Raw genomic sequence first — 10,111 nt, forward strand, 5'->3', positions numbered from 1 at the left:
GAGAAGCACCAATGGGACTTGGAATCTGAAATATGGATTCTGTGCCCCAGCTCTGCCTCTTAAGGACAGTGTTAATGTAACCTCAGCTTCCCCTGGTTAGCCCCATCTGTCAACTGGGGGAAATTTAGGGAAGCTGCCATTGAACTGATGTCTTTTTCTCACCCATCCTTTCTGAAATTTTGAGGAATATTTTTTTTGGCCCCACATCCTGTCCTCCCAGGGAAGGAATGAATGCCAGGAGGTGAATGCCGGGGGTGTGAGGGACATCCAGGGATGGAGGGTACCAGCCTGAGATGTTCCCTGAGCTCCTAGGCTGAGGCCACCTTGGTCTGTCTCAGCTCAGTGCTGGGGAGCAGGAAGCGGTGAGTACCTTGCCGGTCCAGGATATGCCTGCTGTAGTTCAGGTACCCCTGCAGGATCCGAGGACACTCCTCCTCCAGGTACGCCTTGGCACGCTGCACGTAGACTTCCTCTGCCTCCCACTTCTTCTTGGTGTTCCAGGCTGCCGGGTCCAAGGGGACCCAGGCTGGAATTTCTTTGTCGAATTCAATGAAGTCCTCTCCATCGTAGCCATACTTCCAGAATGCTCCACTGCTTCTGTTATTCTGGAGCTCACAACCGAACCTTCCCTGAAAGGTATGAGACCCTGAAGCCTCCCCCAAACCAGAGGAAGCCAGTCAGCCTGGTGCCAAGCACATCCGAATGACTCTTCCTCCTATGCACTTTCAACTGAATAAGAGGAACAGTTTCTGAAATCTAAGCATGCAGTCCCTTTATCACGGCAAATAGTTTACTACCTGGACATACAGCAGGCAGAGAGGGGGAAACTTTGGTTTGGAATTTCAGGCAGTCTGAGATGAGATGTGTTCTTCCCACACAGGGAACTTGAGAGAGATACAGAATATGGGCAGATTTCTAGCCCTTCTCCAGCTTACCTTCTAGTGAAGGTCTTTGTTTGATTTATGTGAGTGCTGAGGAACGTGTCACAACCACCCAAAAGAGCATTTCAAAATTCAATAGAAATTACGAATGGTTTCTTATGGATTATGGGCATCTCTCCTTTTCCCTCAATTTTAGGTGGAATTCATACTATCACTTGATTAAAACTAATTTGATCACTTTTTCCTCTTTTCCAGTGGTTGATACCATTATTTCAGACCTCTAAATCCCCAGCCCCTTTGCCTATTAGCAACAACTCTCAGAAACTGACCTCCTTCGGACAGAGTGACACAACTTCTTCACTGTGATTGTAAAAGTAGGTGATTGTCCGATACCGGTCAGTGCTGTTGGCACAGGCTCTGAGAGCTCTCAAGCCACGTGGGCTCAAATCCCAGATCTTTCCCCACGTCCACTTGGCTTATTTCATGACCTTGACCTTGAGCCAATAGCCTCTCTGTGCTTCTGAGCCTGGCACATAGCAAGTGCTGAATAAATGTTAGCTCCTATTAATTTCTAATGCCCTGTGTTTATTTCTTCATCCTCTTTCCTCATAACTGCTCACTTTGACATTTGTATTCCAGTCAATGAATCACCCCCCCCATCCCAGTGTCCTTCCTGGGCACCTGTGCCCTCCCCTCTCCTATTTATGACACACAGCCTGGGCCACTTTCCTTATCAAGACTTCCCATTCCATATCCTCCCCATTTCTGCAGATCTTTCGTGTCCTTTTGCTAACCTTTATATTCCATGTAGCTTCTTGGCATTTTTGTACTCAGAAGCCCACATTTTAACACCCACCATATAATAATTTAACATCCAAAGTCCACCAGGCCTGAGACTGGCTGCCTAGGGAGGTAGGGAGTGTGGTTTAGGAGAAAGAATGCCAGGCTTGGACACAGGGACAGCTCTCTGTGCTGGCTCTGCCCCAGCTCCCCACACCGCACATGCATGACCCTTCCTGTATCTGTTCCATATGGACAGGAGCACTTATATGGCTCCAGGTAACTCTAACAGTCTGTCGTTTTAAATCCAGAACTTACTGAGTCCCCAGAGTGGGCTATGGTGTGTGATAGGTTTTCTTTCTCTATTCATTCAAAAAATTTCAACTGAGCAAATATTATTGGCTGCACCCTGTCCTAGGTGATGGGATACAAGGAAGATTGAGACAGATTGTTTTGTCCTTTGTGGAACAGACAGATAAATTTTACAGCATCTCTTGGAGGTAGGTCCCAATGCTTCAGTTAGACCAGGTAATTAAGGAACCTGTGCACTGTCAACAGCTAGTGGAGGTTTGACCCTGTGAACCTAGGTGTGACTGATGCCTAGAGTCCCTCACCATGGACCCAACACCCCAGAACAGGGGTGAGTCTGAGACCCTCTCCAGTGGGGTCAGCCTCAGACAGGTTGGGTGTGGAGGAGAGAGGTCAGAGGTGCCTGGAGAAGGCGTGACTCCGGCATCTCTCCTGGTGTGCGCTGAGGCCTGGGGTGAGGATGGGGAGCACGAGGGCGGGAGGAAGCAGGTGCTGTGGGGTGGGGGATGCTCATGTGTTCATGCATCTCTCCTTGTGCCTCCTGTTCCTCACTGGGACAGGGACCATTTCCCTCCCTCTGTCCCCTTACGCCTGCCTCTGAGCTAAGACCCTCCACCCAGCCATCTGTCGTGCACTGACCGTTGCTGTCGTTGTAATAGGCCATGATGTCTTGCAGCGTCTCCAGGAAGATGCCCTCCCTGGCCTGCTGAAGTTTGCTCTCCTGATCCCAATCCTCCATTCCTTCCACATGCCTCCATGGTCCTACAGGCTCAGCCTTCCTGCTTTCACTGTCGTACTTGAGGAATTCCTCGTCACTGAGGAGGCCGGTGGCCCAAAACCTGGGGTAGCCTTTACTGGGCTTGGACAACCCAGTGTAGAGATAGGTCAGAGAGTAACGACCTGCAACAGAGCAGAAGACTCTGAGGGGTGCGGTCCTCACCAGGGAGCCCACCGTGGGGCTGCAGAGGGCCAGGTGGGAAGACCTGGCCACTGGGCCTCCCCTTCCCCAGCTCTCTGCCCTCAGTCAGCCTCACACCACTGGAGCCTCACTCAAGAGGACAGGCTGTTTCATTATGAGGATGGCATTTCCGGGACCATCCTGTATCTTCACTATGTTGTTTCCTCTGCTTGGCACATAAGAGGATGATATTTCTTTGCCTGTTTGTATACATATTGGGGCCATGTGACTGAGTTTTGACTGAAGGGAATGGGTGTGTCTTTGTCCTGGTCCAAAGCTCTAGAAGCTGACTTGGGCCCTCTATCTCACTTCTCTTTAAATGGTGACTGTGGAGACCACAGGATAAAACAGAACAGTCATAAGATGCAAAGCCTGCATCCCTGAGTCACCCTGTGGAGGAGAGTAAAGTGCTCAATCTGCATTGAACTTGCCATGAGCTGGAAATAAACAGTGTTATTCAAACCTGACCAATACATATAGTTAGAAGGTGTAGGAGGAGAATTTACTAGAAAACTGAAGAAATGACCCAGAACAGCCTGGGGTAAGACTAAGATTGGTCTTAGAATTCCCAGGGTTTCTATAAATGTAAAAAAAATGAATTCCCAGGGTTGTACCTTGAGTTTTGGTACAAGAGGGGGGCTGGGAGAGGGAGGTATTTCCTTAATTAGTTCCATGATTAATTTATGATATAACACCTGGGTGTTACAAATTTTGGATTTAATATGGCAGATTCTTGGTTTAAGTACTGAATACTCCTAGCTGTGTGTGAGCTGAGTTAGGTGATATCCCTGGACACCCATCACTATCGCACACCCGGGAATCCCAGCTGCATCAGGGCCTCCTCCCAGCGCATCTGTCCTGTTCTTCACCTTCCTTCCAGGCCTCTCCAGTCCCCACCCCTTGCTCCCCACTCACCAGCTTGGGCCTCCTGGGGGACTACAGGACCCAGAAGAAGCGGTAGAGACAGCAGGACAGGCACCATTGTTACCATTGTGCCTGGCTGGCAGGTTGTGAGGTTCTGGGCAGGAAACACAGGTCTTTCCCTGGGTCCTGGGGCCCTGCCCAGGGGAGGAGAATCTACAGGCCAATGGGAGTGACAGGACGGGCTCCTCCCCTGACAGCGAGGAAAGAGGACACAGGAACCAGGCTGGGCAGAGGTTGTGGTCAGTGGGACCACAGACACGGTCTGTAGATTGCGAGCTGAGATGGCTGGTCTCGGGAGGGGGGCATTGTGTATGTCTCAGGTGGAAGGATGTCAGTGGGCTGGAGCTGTGTGTGGCAGGGGGCAGATGGCTGGGATGTGTGTCACCCTCCCAGTCTATGATGACATCCCCATGGGGGGAGTAGGGGAATTAGGGTGTTGTCAGACTAGACTTCATCCTTCCTCTCTGGAAAAGCTCTCAACATGTCAAAAACCTGGACATGAGTAGATCCCGGCAGGGGTGGGACCATCACTGTCTCCCACCCTACCCTGCCAGAGCTCTGCGTGAAGGACGTTCACATCTCTTCCTGTTTGCATTTCTATGCTTGGAGAATCCTGATCTTCCACCATGGAAGAAGAAACAGCCAGATTCCCCCTTTTGCAGCCTCCCTTGCCATAGAAGGACCAGGTGTGCACATGGCGTGGGTTCAGCAGGCAGAAGCTTTTGCCCTGGACACTGAGTCAGGGTCAGGGAAACAGAGAAGCAGGCACCGTGGTGGACAATCCCTTCTGTTGGTCTTGGCAGTGGCCGCAACTGCCAGCTCCTGGGGGCAGCAGGGCAGCAGTAGCCATGGGGGCGTCCAGTGTCCAGTCCATGGTGGTGTCATATGGGTCCTTGCTGTGGCATCTGGTGACCTCTGCTGGCAGCTGCAGTGTGTTTCCAGGACTAGTTGTGGGGTGCGATTTTGACTGTGCTTTTTCTGCCTAATTCTGAGTCTGGGTTCTCTGTTCTGTGCATGGACTTTGAGAGCTAACCAATAGAAAAATTTATTTTCTGCTTAATGTCAGATTTATATTGTGTTTATAATGACGAATGATCCTGAGTGATACAGATACTGGTACAAAGATTGTTTTTGGGCAACAGGTGCTCAAGGAAGTGGAGGGATTGGAACCTGTCATTGGTTATAGGGCCAGACTGTGGCTGAAGGCAGTGAAAATAGAGGTCTTGGGGATTTATTGCAGGTCTGCTGTGCAGTGGTGGGTAAAACAGCTGGCTGAGTACTGTCTTGTGGTCAACCAGAATAAAATTTTTACTGAAGGCAACAGTTTAAGTCCCCAGTGGCTGCTACTACAGGGCAGAGTAAAGAACACGAGGAAACCAAGGTTCAGGGCTGGGGAGTTTGAGTCCAAAAGTGGTAGAAACCTTAAAGAGAAAGAGAATAAACTCAAATGCAGAAATTGCTGACTCACAGCACAATCTGAAAATTGGGTCATTTCTATAATGGTATACAAAGAATCTCTTATTTTTCAGTTACCAGGATGAAACAGATTTATATAAACCTAATAATGTCTACTGATTAAAATCTAGCTAAGTGCAATGGCTCACGTTTGTAATCCCAGTGCTTGGGAGTCACAGGTGGGAGGACTGCTCGAGGCCAGGAATTTGAGACCAAACTGGGCAACAGAGCAAGACCTTGTCTCTATGAAAAATAAAAACAAAAAACAGAACAAACAAAAAACCCTAATAATAAAAAAGTAGGATTCATAACCTAATTACCCAAACCTAATCCATCTGATAACAAACTGTGATTCAGACATTCTTGCCCATCTTGTAGGACTGGTGCTGAAGGTCGGTGTTAACTAACAAGAGCTCCTTGGGGGAAAGATGTCCAGTCTGGGAAGGCATCAGGAATGGTGTCACGGGAGGAGGGTGAGCAGCACATTAACCAGGGATAGAATTTCTGTTGGCAGTTGGGGCCAAATTTCATAAGGACAGGGAGGGTGTCTGTACTTTTCCTTTCTGTGTCCCCTGGGCTTGGCAGAAGGCAGGCAGTTGATAATCGATAACGAAAATAAATCGATGGATGAATGAGCAAAGACAAAAAGACAGAGACCAGACACATGTGAGGGTTATTGAGGCCAATTGGGTGGAAAGTGAGTTGTTGGAGACAATTGAGGGGTGGGGTTGTGGGGGTGATGAATTCAGAAGGAAAGTTGGAATCAGATTGTGGAGAGCCCTGGTCAGTGGCCGTGTCCATTGTCATGTGACGAATGGGGAGCAGTCTGTGATTGTGTCCTTTCCCTCATGACTGGTCTCTGGCTGCCCCATTCCTCTAGGTCAGGGGTTCTCAACATTTTTTGTGCCAAGTGCTCCTTTGCCAATTATTCTCAAGATAATTTTTAATGCATGACATAAAACTCATAGGATACTGATGCAGCCAGTTTTCTGGAAGCCAGGTCTTTCCATGCACCTTTGGAGGATGGTGGGCTGTTTGCAGAGGGATCCCCCAAGTACAGGGTGACATGCTATTCTAAGGTGACTAGAAATTATTAAAGAGGGAGATAATTTGTAATAAAGAGCCTCTCCAGGTTGGGGCCTCCTCAAATTGCACTTGGAGTTGGCCCTGCCTGCAGGACAATGTGTTGGTGGTACTTCATTGGTTGAGCAGGAGGTGACCACGGAAGGACCCACATGTGGTTCTCTGGACCCCTTAATTGTCCCTGGTGTGCCCAGTGGAGACCCGTGGCCCTGGCCCCTGACATATCACCTCCCTTGTAAGGCCCTTTTGACCCTCCCCTCTCAGAATCTTTTGACCTGTTCTTGGCAATTTTTCTTACACCTTCACATCTCTGATATCTGACTTCTTCTAGGAATTTTTCTAAAGTTTGAGTGACTCAGGGCCCCTGTCCTCCTCCCATACCTGTTCATGACTTGGGTCTTCTGAGGTTTCCTGCCCCTTGTTCACCCCCACCTATGTCTCCTGTTGTAGGTGAGGTCAGATCTCACACTCCAATCTTCCTCAGCCCTGTCTGCTCATGGGGACTTTTGGTTTCCTAATTGACCTGAAATGTTTTATTTGTTGAAGGTGCCATTTTACGTTGAAATATCAATTGCTATATTTTTCCCTCTTGACTGTCTTTTCTTCCCTGGGGCCCTCTACTATTCAGATAGGACATTTTGTGCCAGAAGAGATGAATATGAATTTCATGTAGTCTAAAGAAATAATTTCTCAGCTTTGATTTTTCAAATTGGGGCAAAAGCATAAAAAAATGGCAAAGCTTTCAAATTTAGGCTTTCAAGAAAGATAAGATGGTTGACTCAGAATTTTGAAGGCAGGGAATGGTTTCTTTCAGGAACTCAGCTAGGAGGACTGATTTTGGAGTAATTCGGGATGGGAGGCCGAGAGTAGGAGGTGCAGGAAGTTCTTGCCCCTCAAGAGAAAAAAACACAGGCAAGGGTAGGTGAGACTTAATAAAGAAATCAGGTGTGAGAGCTCTGCTCTATCTTTTGGAGTTGAAACCTGTGTATGGAGGCTGCTGGCTCACTTGAACGACCACACCGAAGGGGATTTGGCGGGAGTCTAAAGAACCTCAGGACCAGTTTCTTCTTCCTTAAGTTGTGCCCTGGAGGGCTGAAGGTTCTCGAATAAGGTCTGACTGTGTGGGGGCCAAGTTCAACATGCCATAGGGAATGTTGAGCAGCTGGACTGGAGGGCAGTGTCTCACCAGGAGTGAGGGAGTGCTGGGGAAACTGAGGCACAGGAGAGGCTTGGATTTGTATGAAAGAGGTTGCAGAGGTCTGAGTGGCTCTGGCTCCCTGCCCCCCTTCCCCTACACCTGACCAGGACTTGAGTCCTTGAGGTTTCGTCCCCCTCGGGCACCCTCCCCCATCTCTCCTGTCATGGGTCAGGCTGGATCTCAATTTCCAATCTTCCCCAACCCTGGCCTTCTCATGTTGACTTTTTTTTTTTTGATATGAAATGTTTATCCTGTCATGTGCTACTCTTTATTTATTCAAAGTACAAGAAGTTGATTTGAAATATTCACTGGCCAGGTTATTTCCTTCTCAGTTATTTGGTTTTTCTTCCCTGACTAAATTGAATAAACCTGTCAAAGACAGCATTTTGATATATTGCCCACTCAATACTGTGTAAGAAAAAAAATACTAATATGAGAGAGAATTAAGGACCATGGGGCTTATCCAGGCCAATTGCTCCCTGGAAGAGCTTGGAATTAGGACAGAACCATGACTTGGGTCCTCTTCCCTGGGTTTCAAGAGGGATTGATGATGTATTTTTAGTGGGTTAAGTAGGATTCTGAGGAACGTCATTCTGAACCTCTAAGCCCTTTTCCTTCCCTTCCATTGGGTCATCTACCCTCTTATGTGTCTGCTTCTCAGGGCTCCTTGGTCCTTGTTTTCCTCCATGCTGGTAAGTGGAATACAAACAGGACGAATACTTAGTCCAGGGGGCAGGGGATTCCTCAGCAACATCTCAGGGCACTCCTCCTCCAGGCAGGCCTCAGCCTGCTTCACTTGGATGCTCTCTGCTTCCCACTATTGCTTGGGGCCCAAGGCTTCTGGATCCAAGGGGACTCAGGCTGGGATTTCCTGGTTCAATTGGATGAAGTCCTGTCTATTGCAGGAGTGCCTTCAGAATGTTACTGTATTAGTCTATTTTGTGTTGCTCAAAAAGAATACCTGAGACTAGGGATTTAGCCCATGGTTCTACAGGCTGAGAAGTTCAAGGGTATGACCCTGGCTTCTGGCAAAGGCTTTCCTGTTGCATGACAAAATGGTAGAGAAGGTCAAAGGGGAGACAGACATGTGCAAAGAGAGAGGAAAACCTGAGGGGCTTCCTGGCTTTGTATTAATAACAACCTGCTCTTTCCAAAGGACAAATCTGTTACTGAGAGAACTAATCCCATCTCTCAAGAACAGCATCAAGCCATTCACGAGCAATCTGCCCCCATGGTAGATTTCCTCAACAATATATTACAACCCTTCTACTGAGTTTTTAAAATTCTACTTTAAGATATTTAATTTCTAAGAGCATTTCCCAAATATTTACTTTTCAAAAAAAAGCATCCTTGACGTGTTTCCTGGTTGCAATACCTACTGTCTCCAGGTATTAATATATTAATGTTAGTTAGCTTTAAAAAAATTGCCTTATTCCTGACTGAGCTCTGTTTCCTGAAAGTTACTTTCTTACTGTTTATTTGCCCAGGTCTATGCCTCTCTTGTTAGAGGCTCAACTTTGACGTCTGTTAATCCTTGGGCGTCTGATCATGTTCAAGGACAAGGGTGTCTGACCATGTTCACTAGAGAGACTGAGAAGCTGCTTTGAAGCTCTGAGTGTGTGCAGGAGCTTGTTGGTTGCAAGAATTACTCTAGGTTGAGCTGACTGGTCGTTTGGTTAGGGAACTTTCAACGTCTTTATTGTTAGGGCTTCTCCTTTAGGGTTGATAAAAAGATTCTTCAGAGAAACCTTTTCCACCTTCCTGCCTGGAAGAAGGCCTGGTATTCAGTGTTCTGGGAGCTAAGGGAAGAAATGTTTTGAAATGGGGGTGTTTAAATGTTTGCAATAGGGGAAGATAATGGCCTTTTAGATTCTCAACCAGTCTTCCTTATTTATCCCTTCTTTTTACTGCCACTTCCAGAGGTACTTTGTGCTGTCATTTCCTGAGCCTTTGGGGGATTTTAAGGCACACAAGGTACAAATCAGTTTGGTGCTAAGCCTCCCTGCTTATGCTATGGAATCTAGACCTCTCAGTTCTGCTAAGTCTGTTGGCACTTCCGTCTGCTTTCTAGATGTTTTCATGTTGCTGTTATCCCCCAGGCCCCGTCTGACCTTTTGGGTTTATGTCTTCAAAAGTGAAACCCCTTTTCTTGTGTTTTAGTGGAATGGATTGAAAGCAGAGGCGTGGGTTCAATGAGCCATCTTTATTGGAAATCTCTAGGCATTTTCCACTTAAAAATTCAATATGTTTTAATTATAATAAATAGATTTTGTTTTCATTTGTTGTTTGTGATACCTGACTCAAGCGCCTGGGATTAATTCAATTTTGGCGGTGAAATACATTTTATTAAAACATTCAATTGAGATATTTCTCAGCTTAAGCTAGTTTGACTTTCAGAGCGTGGAATGGCCTGAATTTTCCTGTTCAGACCTTGTGTGAACAAATACTGCACCACTGTATTCATGATCTACTAGGCCCAAGAGAGGCTGCTGCCACCCTGGTGCCCAGAGTTAGCCGGCAGAA

At 47.4% G+C, this 10,111-nt stretch overlaps 1 protein-coding gene across 1 annotated transcript in view; it reads right to left on the minus strand.

Annotated features, from left to right (window-relative positions):
- Window positions 1-3,934, minus strand: part of AZGP1 (alpha-2-glycoprotein 1, zinc-binding) — a 33,999-nt gene extending 30,065 nt beyond the window's left edge. Inside the window, exons 1-3 of the mRNA XM_012638886.1 lie at window positions 3,844-3,934; window positions 2,610-2,870; window positions 324-646 (exon numbers count right to left, since the gene is read on the minus strand). Of these exons, the coding sequence (XP_012494340.1) occupies window positions 324-646; window positions 2,610-2,870; window positions 3,844-3,919 (660 nt within the window). The 5' untranslated portion in view covers window positions 3,920-3,934. The remainder of the gene's footprint in view (window positions 1-323; window positions 647-2,609; window positions 2,871-3,843) is intronic.
- Between the last annotated feature and the right edge of the window lie 6,177 nt (window positions 3,935-10,111).

The sequence above is a fragment of the Propithecus coquereli genome, unplaced genomic scaffold (assembly GCF_000956105.1).
Source record: "Propithecus coquereli isolate 6110/MARCELLA unplaced genomic scaffold, Pcoq_1.0 Scaffold137, whole genome shotgun sequence".
NCBI lineage: Eukaryota > Metazoa > Chordata > Mammalia > Primates > Indriidae > Propithecus > Propithecus coquereli.